At 37.8% G+C, this 19,880-nt stretch overlaps 1 protein-coding gene across 8 annotated transcripts in view; it reads right to left on the bottom strand.

Annotated features, from left to right (window-relative positions):
- Positions 1–19,880, bottom strand: part of Aff2 (AF4/FMR2 family, member 2) — a 511,865-nt gene that overhangs the window by 338,231 nt on the left and 153,754 nt on the right. For 4 of the 8 annotated variants that reach the window (XM_006527821.4, XM_030251226.1, XM_006527817.4 and 1 more), the window contains exon 2: positions 10,268–10,388. In XM_006527821.4, the coding sequence (XP_006527884.1) occupies positions 10,268–10,388 (121 nt within the window). Of the gene's footprint in view, positions 1–10,255; positions 10,389–19,880 lie in introns of all 8 variants that reach the window. The other 4 variants (XM_006527820.4, NM_008032.3, XM_006527816.4 and 1 more) reach the window with 1 other exon arrangement.

Genomic DNA, 19,880 nt, shown 5'->3' with positions numbered 1-19,880 from the left:
ATGTCTCCTGCAGATGCTCTGTCAAGCCCTTCCGGGCGGCTTGGCTAGATCTATTGTTTAAGTATGCCTCATGACAGGAATTCTATAGGAGATAATTTAAGGTTGAGTTTACAGTCCAAACTTTCTAAGGTAAAAATTGAATGAAGATCTGCAGAGTTTGTATAACATATATGCTGTGGCTATAAGTAGGAAACACTGTGGTCATTCTTATGCCAAATACTGGTCATGAGTCAAAGTTAGGCATAGACACACAGGCATAAATACATAGCCTCAGAAAATCCACTATTTAAAAATCACCAGATATTTCATAGTTCAGCACAGGTTGCCAGGGTCAATTTTCTACCTCCTCACCATTGGAGAGGTGACTGTTATCTAGTGTTGTAATTTCTCAAAAATTAGACATGACATAGAAAACCTAGTGGAGCCTGAAAAACGTCTCTCTATGCCTACATTATCTTCTCTCATTATGCACACTAGCAACTTGTGGTATACACTAAATGTTCCTTTTTTCCCTCCAGAGGTTTAGCAATCCTGTTAAGGAGGAAGATAATCTCAGCAGACTTGATCGAAAATTCTAAACATTTCAAATATGAACTTGAGCTGTTTCAATCAATTGTAGACATTTTAAAATATCACAATACTTCTAGTTCTACATAATTGGTCGATTCCTTAAAATAACCCCTATAGTCATTTTTTTTTTCTGAGTAATCACAATCTCTCTATCATCTAGAAAATGCATTTCACAAGTATTTTCAAGCATGAATTACATGTCTGCTTTGTGGCTCATGACTAACAGCACTGCTTCATTTAAGCTTTCTGCTTCTCATTACTTTAGGAAATGCAAAGTTCCTTCAGTTTGCTTCTAATGTTATCTACAGTCGGTAGCATAATTTCATTGCCAGACTAATGTGCTAAGAGGCTATTGTACCATACTATTTCCTTTTAATAAAATAAGCAAAAGAATTCAAGTTTTTAAGTTCATTTTCTTCTATTTTATTATAGTGTAACTGAAGTATGTGATTTAGTAATTCCCTTTTTTTCCTAATTCTGATATTTTCACAGTTAATCTCTCTGGACCACAAGTTTCCATTGCTTTCTTTATGTATAATAACGACAAGAACTATAACCTTATATACTTTACAGATTTTAAGGAAAGGTGTTGTTTCAAGCCAATTCATTTGATCCTCACAACAAACATTCAAATAATTCTCGATCAGCCTTGGTCTTTACCTCCTTTAAGACAAAGGTACTTGTACAAGCTACTTAAACCTTTCTGTACCCCAGTTTCCTCATTTTTACTGAGCCATGAAAATCTTTAAAATAGCACTAGTAATAGTAATTATAGTAATAATAATAAGATTCATTTTTAAAAGGAGGACTAATGTGCAAATATTATGAGAAAAACCAACTACTTTTTGATTGGGCTTAAGTTCTACTCCATGAGATGTTCAATGTTCAGACAGTCAAGAACTTGAGACAACATAGGTCATTGACCTAAAAGAAAACCAAGCACTAAAACATAATTCTGCTAAAGGAGCATAGAATAAAATGATTCCTAATGATAGACTGCTAGTAAACCCATAAATCATTGTCTCATTCAACCTTCATTAAAGAAGCTTCTCCTTCTAGTAGATGGTAAGTAATAAGAAGATCCACAACTGGACAACATGCAGGGGAATGTGAGCCTCTAGAATACTTAGTCTTGAATGGAATGTCTTCATCAAGTCCCTCCTCTCCTTCAATTTTCAGGGCTTCATACAGAAGAATAGGCAGAAAGTAAGAGCTAGAAGGGATAGATGACTCCAAGAAAACAGTGTCTTCCAGACATATAGAATCACAGAGTCTGTGCCATATTCACAAGCTTTGCAAGGTTTAATCCATATGGGGTCCCAGTACCAAGATGGAGATGTGGACACTGAGACCTAGCCCTAACCAAGAATCTATCTGCAATTGAAGCCTACTGGCATAAGCAAAGTAAGTTTTCTGCAATGGGAATCCTACTGAGTATATAACAACAGTTTATTTCAGTCCCCAAGCCCAGAATTAGTTAGTTGGACAACACAGAAATGACCTCAGTGGTGTTTTTTAGACTTTTTGCATCATTTTACTTTGATTTGGCATTTTCATCTAATTTATCTTTTACTTGTTTTTTTTTTTTTTTAATTATTGTTTTGTGAGTTTCTGCGTCTTTCTTGGTTCCTTATTTGTTTTTTTGGGTTTTTTGTTTTGTTTTATTTTGCTTTGAAAGAGAGAGAAAGAACAAGAAGCTGAATAGATAGGTGGAGAAAAACTAGAATGAATTGGAGTAAGAGAAAACATGATCAAAGTTATTGTATATTTTTTTTGCTAAAAAATAATAGCTAGGCAGTAGTGATACATGCCTTTAATCACAGTGCATGGGAGGCAGAAGCACACAGATCTCCTGAGTTTGAGACCAGACTGGATTACTGAGTGAGTTCCAGTACTGCCAAGGGCTACACAGAAAATCCTTGTCTTGAAAATGAAAAGAAAAAGCCCTGAGCTGATCCTGTGCCACAGAGCTAGTCACCTAGGAGTGCCAACACACCTGTGAGCACAGATAAGACCACCACTTCAGTTCACATTTGTGGCCGGAGCGGGACTAACACAGGGACATCAGGACCCAGGAACCAAGGAGCAGCCTGGGACAGGATCCTTTCAGTTTTCCTCTGTACCTCGGAGCTGACCCTGTGCCACAGCTCTCCATACCCAAATTCCTCCTGGAGAAAACAAGTCTCCCAGGAGTACTGACACATAGTCTTGCAGGAAGAATAACTCAAAACACCAGAAAAGCAAGACTGATTTAAAACCACATCTCATCATGATGTTGACAGAGGACTTTAAGAAGGACATAAATAACTCCCATAAATAAATACAGGAGAACACTGGTAAAAAGTGAGATGCCCTTAAAAAGGAAACACAAAAATCCCTTAACGAATTACAGAAAAACATAACCAAACAGACGAAAGAATTGAACTAAACTATCCAGGATATAAAAATGGAAATAGAAACAATAAAGAAATCACAAAGGGAGACAACTCTGGAGATAGAAAACCTAGGAAAGAGATCAGGAGTCATAGACGCATGCAACAACAACAGAATACAAGAGAGAGAAGAGAGAATCTCAGGTGCAGAAGATACCATAGAACACATTGACACAACATTCAGTGAAAACGAAAAATGCAAAAAGACCCTAACCCAAAACATCCAGGAAATCCAGGACAAAATGAGAAGACCAAACCTAAGGATAATAGACATAGAAGAAAGTGAAAATCCCCAACTTAAAGGGCCAGTAAATACATTCAACGGAATTATAGCAGAAAACTTCCATAACCTAAAGAAAGAGATGCCCATGAACATATAAGAGGCCTATAGAACTTCAAATAGATTGGACCAGAAAAAATTCCTACTGTCACCTAATAGTCAAAAAACCAAATGCACAAAACAAAGAAAGATTATTAAAAGCAGTAAGGGAAAAAGCTCAAGTAACATATGAAAGCAGACCTATCAGAATTACACCAGACTTCTCATCAGAGACTATGAAAGCTAGAAGATCCTGGGCAGATGTTTCACAGACCCTAAGAGAACACAAATGCCAGCCCAGACTACTATACCCAGCAATACTCTCAATTATCATAGATGGAGAAACCAAGATATTCCATGACAAAAACAAATTTACACAATATATTTCCACAAATCCAGCCCTTCAAAGGATAATAGATGAAAAACACCAACACAAGGAGGGAAACTACACCCTAGAAAAAGCAAGAAAGTATTCTTTCAACAAACCCAAAAGAAGATAGCCACACAAACATAAAAATAACATCAAAAGTAACAGGAAGCAACAATCACTATTACTTAATATCGCAACATCAATGGAGTAAATTCCTCAATAAAAAGACATATAATAACAGACTGGATACATAAACGGGACACAGAATTTTGCAGCATACAGGAAATGAACCTCAGTGTCAAAGACAAAAGGATTGGAAAACAATTTTTCAAGCAAATGGCCCCAAGAAACCAGCTACAGTAGCCATTTTAATATCAAATAAAATCAACTTTCAACCAAAAGTTATCAAAAAGGATAAGGGAGGACACTTCATACTCATCAAAGGAAAAATCTACCAAGATGAACTCTCAATTCTGAACACATATGCCTCAAATGTAAGGGCACCCACATTTATTTAAGAAACTTTATTAAAGCTCAAAGCACACATTGCACCTCACACAATAATAATGGGAGACTTCAACACCCCATTCTCATCAATGGACAGATTATGGAAATATGAAGTAAACAAAGACACAGTGAAACTAAAAGAAATTATAGACCAAATGGATTTACCAGATATCTATATAACATTTCATCCCAAAACAAAAAAATAGTCCTTCTTCTCAGCACCTCATGGTACCTTCTCTAAAATTGAACATATAATCGGTCACAAAACAGACCTCAACAGATATAAAAAGATTGAAATAATCTCATTCATCCTATCAGATCACTACAGATTAAGGCTGGTCTTCAAAATCAACAAAAACAAAAGAAAGCCCACATGACATGCACATAGAATCTGAACAATGCCCTACTCAATGATAACTTGGTCAAGGAAGAAATGAAGAAATAAAGACTTTTTAGAATTTAATGTAAATGAAGCCACAACATACCCAAACTTATGGAACACAATGAAAGCAGTGCTAAGAGGAAAACTCGGAGCTCTAAGTGCCTCCAAAATAAAGTGGAGAGAGCATACACTACCAGCTTAACAACACACCTGAGAGCTCTAGAACAAAAAGAAGCAAATACACCCAAGAAGAGTAGGCAGCAGGAAATAATCAAACTCAGGGCTTAAATCCACCAAGTAGAAACAAAAAGATCTATACAAAGAATCTACAAAACCAGGAGTTGGTTCTTTGAGAAAATCAACAACATAGATAAACAGATAAACCCTTAGCCAGACTAACTAGAGGACACAGAGACAGTATCCAAATTAACAAAATCAGAAATGAAAAGGGAGATATAACAGAAACTGAGGAAATTCAAGAAATCATCAGATCCTACTACAATAGCCTATACTCAACAAAACTAGAAAATCTTGATGAAATGGACAATTTTCTAGGCAGATACCAAATACCAAAGTTAAATCAGGATCAGATAAACCATCTAAACAGTCCCACAATCCCTAAGAAATAGAAGCAGTCATTAAAAGTCTCTCAACCAAAAAAAGCCCAGGACCAGTTGGGTTTAGTGCAGAATTCTATCAGACCTTCAAAGAAGACCTAATACCAATACACATCAAACTATTAACACAAAATAGAAACAGAAGGAACACTACCCAATTCATTCTATGAAGCCACAGTTACACTCTGTATTCTCCCTTGGAGATGGAATAGTTTCTGTCTAATCAGGAACTTGACACAATTTCCTTACATAGAGGACTTCATAAGAGATTATTTTCTACTTCTATTATGTTTAATGTCCCAAACAGATTTTTAAAACTGTAAAAAAAATAAATAAATAAAACAAAGAGGGCTGAGGAAAGAGTAGAAATTGGTCAGACTTTTGTATCTCTGGGAGAAGCCATATTCCCAAAACAGAGTAGACTCCTGTGATTCTATGGGGATGACCCTAGTGGACATTCTTAGCAGTTGGGGATATGGAGACAGATGTAGAAGAGGATTTCAAAACCTACCCAGAAAAACTTCAACCCAAGATTTGTCCTTCCAATAAAACGTTCAATGACAGGCTCAACTTGAAACCCATCCCATGGGAGATAAATAACTCCTGACACTATTAATGATACTCTGATATGCTTGTAGACAGGAGTTTAGCAAAACAGTCTTCATAAGAAGCTTCATCCAGCAGTTGATGGAAATAGATGCAGCGAGCCTCAGCCAAACAATAGGCCGAGTTCAGGGAAGAGTGTGTGAGCCATAGAGGTTAAGGACACCACAGGAAGACTTACAGAAAGTAAACAAATCTGGCCTAGGGGGTTCCAGAGACTGAACCACCAACTAAAGAGAATGTATTGGCTGGACCTAGGCCCTCTACATATTTGTAGTAGATGTGCAGCTTGGTCTTCATGTGGATCCCATAACAATTGGAATGGGGCTGTGTGGGTAATTGCAGGCTGGTATCCAGTCGAGCTGAGGTCTGAACCCCGATGGTCATAATTCACCTACATGACATGGTGGGCGTTCCCTCATGCTCCTGGAACTCTGGCCCCTGCCTAAAGTACCAACTCCCACAGCCACCACAAGAGAAGCATGGTCAGTATTCATGTAAGCAATGACCCAAGCTTCTGACCTTCAGACTAAACTCCTCCCCAGTTACCCAGCAACAGTAAAGTCCATAAAAAGGGGTGCTCAGCCCCCACCTGGCTCTCTTACTCTTACTCCTTTGTCCCCTCACTTCTCACTTCTCTCACTTCTCTCTCCTCTTCCCTTTCTCTTTGTCTTCTCCTTTCCTCTCCTCTTTCTCTCCAGCCTTTCTCCCCCCACCCCATCCATCTCTCTCTCTCTCTCTCTCTCTCTCTCTCTCTCTCTCTCTCTCTCTCTCTCTCTCCTACCTTCTCTCTTTCCCCTGCATTTCTATAATAAAGCTCTTAAACCATAGAGTCTCTGCTCTGCTCCTTCACGTTCTGCTGTGCACTCTGGTCAGTGTTGGGAACCTCTTCCCCTATTCCCTCTCTCCCATAACACTGGTGGCTCTAGCAAAGCAGCCCTAGGGGGTCTCCAGGCAGGTCTGCCCCTTGGCCACCCCCTGAAGAGTGGGATAGAGGAACGCCCACCCAGGGATGAGTGGATAGGATAGATAGCAGCCCTCCCATGCCTGACTGTCCAGAGAATAGGTAAACTCTGGCGGGGCATCTTTTCCCTTTTCCCACTTCCCCAGGGCTCTCCCCTGGGGCCCCTCTTTATTTTGTTCCCAACAGGGCTGTCTCTGACTCTGTTGTCTTTCATCAGATCCCTTTCCCCTAGCTGGGTTGCCTTGTCGAATCATCAGTGGGAGAGGATGTGCATAGTCCTGCTGCAACTTGAATTGCCAGGGCAGATTTGTACATACTGGGGCCTTTCCCCTCTTTGAGGAAGAAGGGAGCGAGTGGGTAGTGGAGGAGGGGTATAGGAAGGTGGCACTGGGAGAAGAGGAGGGAGGGGGGTTGATTGAGATATAAACTGTATAAATAAATAAAAACATATCAAAAACCAAAAGGAAAAAATAAAATGAAAGGAGAAGAAAAGAAATAATAAAAACATAAATGTAAACCAACAAAAAAGCAGGGAAAACTATGAACTAGAGAAATTATGAAGTTCTGAGGAAACAACTAAGTTCTTAGAAAATTCCTCAAAAAACATTGTGACAAATTATATCCAACTTATAAGGATTAAAGAAATACATATATAGGGTTGGGGATTTAGCTCAGTGGCAGAATGCTTGCCTAGCAAGCACAAGGCCCTGGGTTTGGTCCTCAGCTCTGGGAAAAAAAAAAGAAAGAAAGAAAGAAAAAAATACCTATATAAAGCCCTAGTATATAGTAGGGACATATCACTTCCTCCAAGTGTTTTTATACTCATAAAGTCATGCCATATGGCTCCATATGTCAAATCATCCTTGTCAATACCATAGCAAAAACTTGACTTTCAAAATCTCAAGCTACAAATATCCCTAGGAAGAAAGTTTCCACCAACAACCAAATCTTGAGAAAGTCATTATTCTTTCTATTGTGAATATGGCACAGTTCAAGAATAGAAATAAATTAATAAAGAGTTCTATATTGTTCATCATGTCAAGAAAAATCAGCAAGTGCAAGGGAAGGAACCTATTATTGTCTATTTATGAACCATTGATAGTATTGGACATATTATGAAGTCCTGACTTAAGTGTGGTATAGAAAGATTTATGGAATTCTAGTCCCACTGCCACAAAGCTTGATTTTCAATTTGATAAACATTTCCGTTGTAACCCAAAAATGAGTTTTAGTGTGTCCATCATTTGAACAATGTTTTGTGAAACAACTTGATGGCTGTTGCTGCTACAGACATTTTTTGGATTCTCCAAGGTCATGATGTCCTTTCCACATACAAGATAAAGTTCATATTATTTACCATTTTCTGTGCATTCTCCAAACTCTGGCAATTGTTTGCCCATAATTTTCCTATGGTCATAAATTATACTTAACCATTAGGTTCAAAAACAAATTTATAGTCCTTATAGTGTCTGACTTCCTGGAGAAACATTAGTAGCAAATCTGTTCACCCAGAAAAACTTTTATTTCCTTGGTTCTCATTAAATGGTTTTGTTTGTTTGTTTGTTTGTTTGTTTGTTTGTTTTTCAAGACAGGGTTTCTCTGTATATCCCTGGCTGTCCTGGAACTCATTTCGTAGACCAGGCTGGCCTCAAACTCAGAAATCTGCCTGCCTCTGCCTCCTGAGTGCTGGGATTAAAGGCGTGCACCACCATGCCTGGCTGTCATTAAATGTTCCCTAATGCAAGAGCTCTGCCTGTTAATTTTCTTTTCAGCACTCACTCACTTCTTACCACCCTTATCTTGACATCACCTTTGGTACTGATAACAGTATCCAGTCTCACAAGCTTCCATGTAACCCTCAAATCTCTCCCTTGACCTGTCCCATAAGCTCCAGATGTGGGTCTCCAATGCCTTTTCTATGTAATCCCATTTGTATATCAAATACAACATGGTCAAACCTGAATTATTTTTTTTCACAAGTGTCAATGTTGCTTTCTTCCTAAACTACTTACTGATGATAACCACCATGTCTTCAGGTAAGAAACATACAAAACAAAATACTCTATCCTTCTTATCCTATATTACATTTAGTTAGGAATCTTGTCTTATCCTTTTAACCTCCATATGTTATCATAAATCCATCTTGTCATAAGTTTCTCTTAGCAAATACAGTAGCCCCTTAATCTTCCTCTCTCCATTTCTATCAACAGTGCTCATCATGACACAACACACTCTCGTCACAAGAATTTCCCTGAAAATAGGGATCATATTTTGTTTTTATTTGTAAACTTGTCTAAAACAATTACCAGCACATAGTGGACCTTCAAAATATGTAAATTAAATTAACCATATATATATATACACACACATATATATATATATGAATATACACATTTAAATATACTACATAAATTGGATCAATTAAAATTGGAAAATGCTGTGTGTATATATGAATTGCCAAATATTTGAAAATTAGTGCTTTATTATGTCAGCCTTTCAGAACTTTAAAGGTTCCCAAGTATCTAAATCAAGAAGGCTTTACTCATTCTTAACAAAGTAGCCAAACTCTTGACTTACTAGTCACCAATGCAAACTGTCAACTTTATGCCAAAGTAGACTCTGAACTTACTCTATATTTGTTGAGGACTTTGATTTTCTAGAAGCCACTGTCCTTTAAAAGATACCCTCCTTTAATAACCTCTTGAATTTTCATTCATTTATTGCTTTTATTGGTTTAGTTTCATTAAACATTATACTACTAATAAGTTTTACTAAAACAGCAACAAACAAAAACCAACCAGTTGCCAGTAATACAATAAAACTCCTCCCCTCTAATCTCTTTCTAGTTACCTCTAATTTCTACCACCAAAAGAATGGTCAGATATAGTCATCCAAAAATAAATAAATACTTGTAGCCATAGATGTTTATCACTCATGGAGCTACATAGGAGGCTGAATGCCACTGGAAAAAAAATCAATCTTACTTCATTCTATCCTCTGGTTGAACAATCTACCTAAACCATTCTTATTAGCCTTGAGGAAACATGATGGGCTATTTTCCCTTGCCAAGAAGCCAAGGATTTTCAAAACCTTATTAGAACTACCAACCATGAATCTTAAATTAAACTGGAAAAGGGGGCACCAATTTTGCATTAGATGACACTGATTGGGAAGATGAGTAGTGCTATCTATCCACTGGCATTCTAATAATGTCCACAAGGGTTGCTCAGCTAAGCACATAAGAAACATAAAAGGGATAATTCTTATAACAAGGGTAGGGCTGTGAGGGGCTCTTTTTGAAGGCAGAAAGTCTTACAAGTCAGCGAATACAAATTTTGTTCTGGCACACATCTTTTGAAACTTTCAATTGCCCCCAATGTAACAATATTACTTGTAAAATAACTTTTATGGCCTAAAAAATAATGTTAGTGTAAATAAGCAAATTCAAAACAGTAGCAAGAAAGTATTGTCCAAAAAGATAAATTACATACATATTCAGCTACCTTGTAGGGCTCCCCAAAAAGATCAAAGCCTGAAGAAAAGAGATCTTCTTCTTGCTGAACTTCTTGATTCCTTCGTTCCCATTCCCTTTTTTTAAGTGCACTACGGTCTTGTTCATAGTGACTGACATGAAAAGGAAAAGACAAACAAAGAAAATATTAATTAACCATGAAGAAATGTAGATCTCCCTTATTATCCCTAAGAAGAAAAAAGATGCAAAATCAATTGTCCCCAACAGATCTGCATAGAGAACCCTTTTCTTATCTGTACTGAATTTAGAAATAATAAGAAAAAAAAAACAGAAATTTGTTCATTAGAAATTATACCCATGGATATACAATTATGTAGAAATCTTGTCTTTTGTAATTTTGATTAGCAGATACAATTTCAAAATGTGCAAAAGTAGTTTACTATACAGAAGAGGGCTAAATTAAGGTCATATCATGATATTAGTCACCTGGGGCCATGAATCCATATATGTCACACAATACAAAGGAAACAAATTATTAAAGTATGAATCTTTATATAAACTGGAACTATTCCCAAAGCCTATTCCATATTTTAATGATCATGAGTGAGTTTGCAGGGATTAAACAATCTTAAGTGGTGGTGGACACATAAATATTAACTAAATTATTTAATTACTTAGACTTCCACAGACCACATGAAGTTCAAGAAGAAGGAAGACCAAAGTATGGATACTTCAGTCCTTCTTAGAGGGATGATCAAAATATCTATGGGAGGAGTTACAGAGACAAAGTGTGGAACAGAAACGGAAGGAAAGGGCATCCAGTAACTGTCCCACCTGGGAATCCATCCCATATATAGTCATCAAAACCAGAAACTATTGTGAATGCCAACAAGTGCTTGTTGACAGGAACCTGATATAGATGTCTCCTGAGGGACTCTGTCAGTGCCTGACAAATACAGAAGTGGATGCTCACAGCCATCCATTGGACTGAGCACAGGGAACCCAATGAAGGAGCTAGAGAAAGTATCCAAGGAGCTGAAGGGGTTTGCAGCTCCATGGGAGGAGTGTCAATATGAACCAACCAGGATCCCCAGAGCTCCCAGGGACTAAATCACCAACCAAAGAGTACACATGGTGGGACTCATGTCTCCAGGTGCATATGTAGCATAGAGTCAGTCATCAATGGGAGGTGAGGCCCTTGGTCCTGTGAAGGCTCTATGCCCCAGTATAAAGGAATGCCAGGACAGGGAATTAGGAGTGGGTGGCTTCATGAGGGGGGTGTGTGTGTGGGATAGGTGGGTTTTTGGAGGGGAAATAAAGAAAGGGTATAACATTTGAAATGTGAATATAGAAAATATCTATTAGAAAGAAAGAAAGAAAGAAAGAAAGAAAGAAAGAAAGAAAGAAAGAAAGAAAGAAAGAAAGACCATGTGCAATTTCCAATTACTTGGCCAGGTATTATACACAAAGTCTGAATTACACACTTTGAAAAACGTGAAGATATATGTTATTCAAGATCTGGAGTCTCACTTTGGCAAGGGATTTTGATTAGGGATACCGAGGACCCAGCTATACCACTCCTGAGCATATACCCAGAACATGCTCCAACATGTAATAAGGACACATGCTCCACTATGTTCATAGCAGCCTTATTTATAATAGCCAGAAGCTGGAAAGAACCCAGATACCCCTCAACAGAGGAATGGATACAGAAAATGTGGTACATTTACACAATGGAATACTACTCAGCTATTAAAAAGAATGAATTTATGAAATTCTTGGACAAATGGATGGATCTGGAGTATATCATCCTTAGTGAGGTAACCTAATCACAAAAAAAGTCATTAGATATGCACTCACTGATAAGCCCAGAAGCTCGGAATACCCAAGATACAATTTACAGACCATATGAAGGTCAAGAAGGAAGACCAATGTATGGGTGCTTCGGTACTTCTTAGAAGGAGAACAAAATACTCACAGGAGCAAATATGGAGATAAAGTGTAGAGACTAAAGGAAAGGCCACCCAGAGACTGTCCCACCTAGGGATTCGTCCCATATACAGCTACCAAACCCAGACACTATTTTGGATGCCAAGAAGTGCCTGCTGAAAGGAGCCTGGTATGGTTGTCTCCTGAGAGGCCCTGCCAGAGCCTTACAAATACAGAGGATGCTCACAGCCAACAATTGGACTGAGCGTGGAGTCCCTAATATAGGAATTAGAGAAGGGACTGAAGGAGTTGAAGGCATTTGCAACCCCGTAGAAAGAACATCAATATCAACCAACCAGACCCACCAGTACTCACAGGAACTAAGCCATTAACAAAGGAGTACACATGACTCCAACTGCAAATGTAGCAGAGGATGGCCTGTCATGCATCAATGGGAGGAGAGGTTCTTGGTCCTATGAAGGCTTGATAGTTGCCCCAGTTTAAGGGAATCAAGAGCAGGGAGGTGGGAGTGGGTGGGTGGATGGGTGGAAGAACACCTGCATAGAAGCAGGGAGAGGGAGGATGTGATAGGGTGTTTCCAGAAGGGAGGAAAACCAAAAAAGGGGATAACATTTGAAACGTAAATAAAGAAAATATCCAATTAAAAAAAAAAGAAAGAAACTCATGCACAGCCCCACAATCTAATATGTAAGAATAAATATATGAAAAAGACTTTTGATATTGTATATTTAGCATTTGTAAACTATGAACGTCTAATATGTTAATAAGGTTACTTTAGGTCCTGTGTGAATGGAAAACCTTTATTACCACAATCCTATGGACAATTCCTAACTCTGTTTGTACTGAATATAGGTAGTATCAATAAAATATTTTGCATACATTCTTCTCAAAAAACAATAATTGGAAACCGGGCATGGTGGCGCACGCCTTTAATCCAAGCACTTGGGAGGCAGAGGCAGGCAGATTTCTGAGTTTGAGGCCAGCCTGGTCTACAAAGTGAGTTCCAGGACAGTCAGGGCTACACAGAAACCCTGTCTTGAACCCCCCCCCAAAAAAAACACAAAAATTAAAACACAAAAAACAATAATTGGGATAAAGGTTCTATCATTATCAGTTGTTTCTGAAATTATTGTATTGGCATGTTGTAAACTGAGAATTTATTGATACATAAATCTGATTGGTTAAATAAATAAATACTTAGAATTCCTTTTTGATTTTATATATATATATATATATATATATATATATATATATTTGATTATATGTATATATGCTTTACACTGCACTAGGAGCATAAGATTTTTTTCCTTTCTTTCTTTCTTTCTTTCTTTCTTTCTTTCTTTCTTTCTTTCTTTCTTCCTTCCTTCCTTCCTTCCTTCCTTCCTTCCTTCCTTTCTTTCTTTCTTTCTTTCTTTCTTCCTTCCTTCCTTCCTTCCTACCTTCCTTCCCCTCCCCTCTCTCTCTCTCTCTCTCTCTCTCTCTCTCTCTGTCTTCTTTCTCTCTCTCTTTCTTTCTTTCTTTCTTTCTTTCTTTCTTTCTTTCTTTCTTTCTTTCTTTCTTTCTTTCTTTCTACATCGGATTTTATCTCCCCTCTCCCGGTCCACACCAGACTGTTCCACATCTCATACCTCCTCCCCACTCCTTGTCTCTATGGGGATGTCCCCGCCCCGACTCCCAGAGCATAAGATTTACATGCAGCATAAATAAATTTCCTGTTTACATTTGGGTCTTTTCCGCAGGGTATCTGTTTATGAACCTGAGAGGCACAACTACAACTAGCTAGCAAAATATGCCCACTGGTGTAATAATGGGATGGATGTTATAAAAGTAACACTTATGATAGAATGATTAAAAGCAGGAATCAAAGATGTATATGAGTATACAAGTGGAGTTAGTGTTTCTGAATGCATCATAAACTCCAGTGCCTAGTTAACTCATTCACTTAGAAGTACCATAGTCTTCATCTTCAAAATAAGGGCCTCGAGCAGCAGTTCTTAACTGGTAGATCATGGCCCCTTTGGGGAGTTGAACAATTTTCTCACAGAGGTCACCTAAAACCATCCTGAATATCAGATATTTACAATTCCTAACAATAGTAAAATTACAGTTATTAAGTAGTAATGACCATAATTTTATGGTTGAGGTCACTACAACCTGATCAGTTGTATTGACAGGTCTAAGCATTATGAAGGTTGAGAGCCACTTGTCTAGTGAATTAATTATATACTTTAATATATAAGGATTATGTGATGCTACTACACTTAATCATTCACTCTTCATAGGAATCTTTGAATTGTCAAACTCAGTACTTTAATGGATGGGGATATTGTCAACATAAACCACCTTAATTTTCCACTTTAAATTGATGAATTTCTAGAGTATTAAACTGCACCTCTAGCTTTCATAATACAGAATATGTATAGCACATAATTCACTCTTGAGTATGTTCTGTGAGTAATATCAGTGTGACCCCCATCTGAGGCCAAAAACCTTACATAATGTGGTACCATGTGTTCAATATCCATGTTGAAGGCTGATTTGAAATCAACCAGGCACAGTAACAACTTGCAGTCCTTTTACTGTGGCATGGTTCTATAACCTCAATACCAAAAGTAGTCACAAGTAATAAAAGAATATCAGTTTGTCAGAAATGTACAAAAAATATGCACATGGTGGAATGGAATAATAATTTCAGGTAGTATTTAGCATTGTAAAGGTAGTAGGATTTTGTTTTTGCAATAGAGAAGGACATTAATTTCTTTCCATAGCAAATGATTTTCAACACAAAAGCAAGAATTGAAGTCTCCTGCTTCTGAGTAAATGTGAGCAAGATGTCAGTTTCCTAGCTATCTGTTCATTTTTTGCACCTGACAGCTCAAAATGACAAGCCCATAGATCACATTTAATTCTCCCATGAAGAAAACTGAAGTGCTTTGGTCTCTTGGCTTTGCAAACTACCTTCTTTCTCCTCTGAGGGAAAGACATAATTAAAACCCTGAAGGCAAAAAGGGAGAGAGAGAGAAGAAAAGGAAATGTGCTTTAAGTTGCATGACAGCCCTTCAAGCGGCCAGCAATAAGGGCACTTTTGGAGCTTTAGCCCTAGCTTTGATTTGTTAGGAGGCTCTTGGCTGCATTTTGTATCAGTTCATTAGCTACCAAATTCCAGATGCAAATTTGAATAGCAGATTGAGCGTGCACACGGGCGTTATCTGTTGCAGGCAAAACTCCCTGCTGCATTTTTTAACACATCTAACAAAGAACAGTTAATTCTCATATCTCTGGTGAGAAAGAATTTACTCTCCATAGACTTCCACTGCTCTTGGACAGCAACCAAATAGGTTCAACTTTTTCCTTTCAAGCCCAGCATGGTGTTGTATTGAAAGTTTCACACAGTGAAGTCTAATGAGTAATGAACTACATGGTGATGAGGTTTTCAGTGTATAACGTCACTGATTTCTGACTGAAACCAACATTACTAATTTGAAGCACCAGCTAATTAAAACCATAGCTATGTATTTAGCCTCTTGTTATACCTACTGCCGTTTATAATTATGAGGCCCTCTTTATCTACTCAATTAAAGTTCTTACAATTCATGCAGGTTGCATTTGAACCTGTGAACCCTGCAGAGACTGCAAGAAAGTCTGTCTATCCCCTGAGGATTTGATGCATCTTTATTCTTGGACTTTTCTTTTCCTGTGGGAGAACAGCTGTGGAGGCTACATAGAAAGGAGGCAAGGATCCCATTGATGGACAGGCTGAGTGTACTCAAGGAGACAAGGAAAGGCTGAGTCAGTCTCATTAACAAAAGAACCCACCTTCCTATTGAGAAGTAGTGCCCAAAATCTCAACTTGATGGTTCACAACTCTGATCAAGATAGGATGTTTTCTAACTTTTTCCTCCTAGACATAATGATATTAATTATACCAGGATGATATAAAAACTCAGACCACTTAAAACCAAATAGATCCTTTGGTTAATAACTCAAAGGCTTGTGCCCATTTCTTCTACGCTTTGGGACCCTATGTCAGTCATGTCCTAGCTGATAGGAAAACATAGAAAAAAAGTTGTTCCTAGTAAAGTGTCTGCTAATTCCTCTGGTATACAGCATGATGATGAGACAGCTCTCTCTCTCTCTCTCTCTCTCTCTCTCTCTCTCTCTCTCTCTCTCTCTCTGGGCTTTTATATCTTTTATATGTTCCTCTCAAGTCTACAGTAGCAGATAAATTCCGTTTTCTTATACAGGGCAAACATAAAACAAGGGGAGCTGTCCTGAGCTTTAAGTGAGTGTCTAGGAAGACCTGAACTTCATTTCCTCCTCTCTTCATGTTGAAGTCATTCCTTCTCCAATCTTTTCTTTCTCTCACACACTCTCCCAAGCTTGTCCTTAGATCTGATCTCAAATGTAGGTAACACTCATTTTGTACATTAGAAGCCCCAGGTCCATTTGTGGAGCAATAAACCCAGGACACATGTAGATTCAATGAGATCTGGAAAGTTCAATTATGCTATATCCATTAGCTCACAGTGGTAGTTCAGTTGGTAGACAATGCAGACTTCTCTTTTAGAACAGGAGCACTAAAGCAGGGAGACACTTTAGCAATCATCTAGTTGTGTTGCCCTCATTTTACAGATGAAGAAATTGAACTAAAACAGGTAATGGGTTCCACAGCAGGTTCCAAGAAAAATTCAGAGCATAGAAGCCAGGTTTTCACATTTTCAAAGTAGCTCTCTCTTTCTACTACTCAAAGTTTGACAGCATACTCCTGTTTCCAGCATACTCAAGAGTAAGTGAGTCTTCGTTATACCCATTGGCAAACTTTCTTTAAGATTGAATTGCATTAGAAACTGTCAAGAGGGAAAATGTTTAGAAATTTAGTTCAGAGCTAAATATAGAAAAAAAGACACATTTGTTTTTATATCCAAATGGTAAGAACCTAAAATGATTATAAAAATTAAGTTCATATGCTGCAAGAAAGGCTGGGATGGGTAGAATAATAACCAATTTAAGTATGGTTTGCTTGAATATTTCATGAAACTTATAACTCTTGTTCACTTCATTTAACTATTTTACAAAGATACTTGAAGAAGCATTAAAAAGGGATAATATTTTTAAATGTTTAAAATATAATAAGTTAAAATAGTGCTGTGTAATATGGGATTGGCTGTATTCTAGTATAGTAAAAAGCACCTCTATACTAACATTTTTTACATTTTCTTAGAGGAATGGCCAGTGAACATCCTTTGGTTCCCTCTCATCTTTACTTTGTAAAGCAATAGTTGCACCAACACTACCAGAAATTATGGTGGGAGAATCTTAGTATTTCAATGTAGGACACTTTCTGAAAACTGGAGTAGAGATACATTGTACCCAGAAGGCCTATAGAAGCACTCTCTGGGGAGAAGAGCAGAACTTTCCAAAGCCACCTGTCTGGCCTCTCATCTATGTCAACTTATTTTTCTTCTAGTCTCATGTCTTCTGTTTCTTCCTTTCATTTTATCATGCATACTACATTTATTGAAATACAGTTCATATCGTGCAATTTTATCCATTGTAAGTGCATAGTGCAATGACATTTAATATAGTCACTGAATTGTAGGACCGTTGTGGTATATATTCAGGAAAAGCTTGATCAATCACAAAGGAAACTGCATCTTTTAAAGATCACTCTGCCCTACAAGTCTTTAGCCAATAGAGATCAAGAGCTTAGAACTTTTTCACTTTGTCTATTCTGAATATTTTACCTTTACTGAATGATAATATGTGATCTTTTACATTTTGGTTTCTTCATTAAGCCTAACTGTTCAAGAAATGTCCATGTTGCATTGAGCAGTACCCAGTTCTTTCTGAAGTTGAATGCATTTCACTTCATGTGTGCTGATGGCTTTATACTACTTCTTAAAATGGATCAACTGGCACATTCTTTTTTTTCAAATGTTTATTTTTAATATATTTACTTATTAACTTTACACCCCTCTCATCCCCCTCTCAGTTACCCTGTCCCACAATCCTTCCCCATCTCTCTTTCTCCTCTGAGCAGGTGGGGTACCCCCGAGATATTCCACTACCCTGGCTCTTCAAGTCTCTGGGAGGCTAAGTGCATTCTCTTCCACTCAAGCCAGTCAAAGGAGCCCAGCTAGAAGAACAAACCCCAGTATAGGCAACAGATTTTGGGATAGCCCCTGCTAACTGTCACATTATTAATGGTTTAATTGTCATTGTCCTTGTTTGCCATTAGCTTGTTTTTAACATATTAAAGACAGAAGCTTTTAAGTCTCTTCTCTCAGCCCAGGAACAAACACAAAGAAGTTTCTGTATATATGTAAGCTACATGTACAGCCCCTTGGTAACCTCCAAACAAAGCTATTGTCAGGGATTTTGGTTTCTCTCCACAAAAGGACAATAAAGACCTATTATTGAAGACAATACCTACACTACTTACTGAATCCAGAGAAATCAAGCTCGTGCCTACATAATGCCTTTACCCCTGTGGACTAGTAGTTATGGTATTGTGAGGTAGTCTGATGACTACCAAGGGAGAAAGCTAAACATCAACTCAGCCCCAAACTCTGTGATCTACAATGGTGTCCTGCCTGCAAGATATACTGATATAGTAATTGTAAAACTATTGTGGGAGTATCCAACGAATATCTTATTAGATTTATGGCATACTCCATGAGATGTGACCCATCCCTGACAATGCTTAGATGTCCAAGAATCTAAGAATAGATTGGCCAGGGAATATACTGGAAACCAAATACCATTTTCCTGTTAAGGAAATACAGAACTGAAAAGGATTCCCAATGACATTCTACTGTACTCATAGATCAGTTTCTTGCTCAGTCATCAGAGAAGTTTCCTCCTGCAGCAGATGGGAACCAGACACCCACACCTGAACAATATGCAAAGAGAGGAAGATCTTGAAATAATTCTAAGTGGGATGTCTCCATCAAATTCCCCTGCCCTCAGGACCCAGAGAACGCTGAAGAAAAAGAGGCAGAAGAGTATAAGAGCTAGAATGTATGGAGTACATCAAGGAAACAAGCTCTACTAGACACCACCGGATGAATGCACATATGAACTCACAGTCTCTGGCAGTGTGTACAGGGCCTGCATGGGCCTGTGACAAATGGGGTTCTAAAGCTGAAAGGAAATGTAGACATGTACCCCCATCCATAGAGCAGAAGCGATCTCACACAGTTTTATTTTTTAATGAGAGTGCGTGAGGTTGGGGAGATGTGGGAGGAGTCAGAGAAGAGAGAATAGGGCAGCAAATGTGATGAAAATCCATTATGTGCACGCATGAAATTATCAATCTGGAAAAAAAAGAAAAAATAGCACAGGGAGTGAGTTTTAGACAAAATTATTTTGACTGGCCTAGCAAAACTACAAATGCATAGGGATTACAGTCTCACACATGACACTTTATAACAAATTGCAAATATTAAAGCTACAATAATAGTTAAAACATTTACAAAGAGTAAAAATCTAAAAGGAGGCAAATAAAAACCTGACATCTACTAAAAGAATAACTTTTATTTTTACTGGGAAGAAAGGCTTAAAGCGGGGTGCTACCCATTGAAGATGTCACAGAGACTCTTTCAATTACTAGATGCTTTATCAATAATAAATCATTTACTGCAAATAAGCCTGGGCTTCCTAGTACATAAAGTTGGAATGGTGTTTATGTTCTC

Source organism: Mus musculus, chromosome X, assembly GCF_000001635.26.
Source record: "Mus musculus strain C57BL/6J chromosome X, GRCm38.p6 C57BL/6J".
In the NCBI taxonomy this organism is placed as follows: Eukaryota; Metazoa; Chordata; class Mammalia; order Rodentia; family Muridae; genus Mus; species Mus musculus.
Note: the sequence above shows the minus strand (reverse complement) of the source record. Positions and strands in the feature narration are given on the sequence as shown.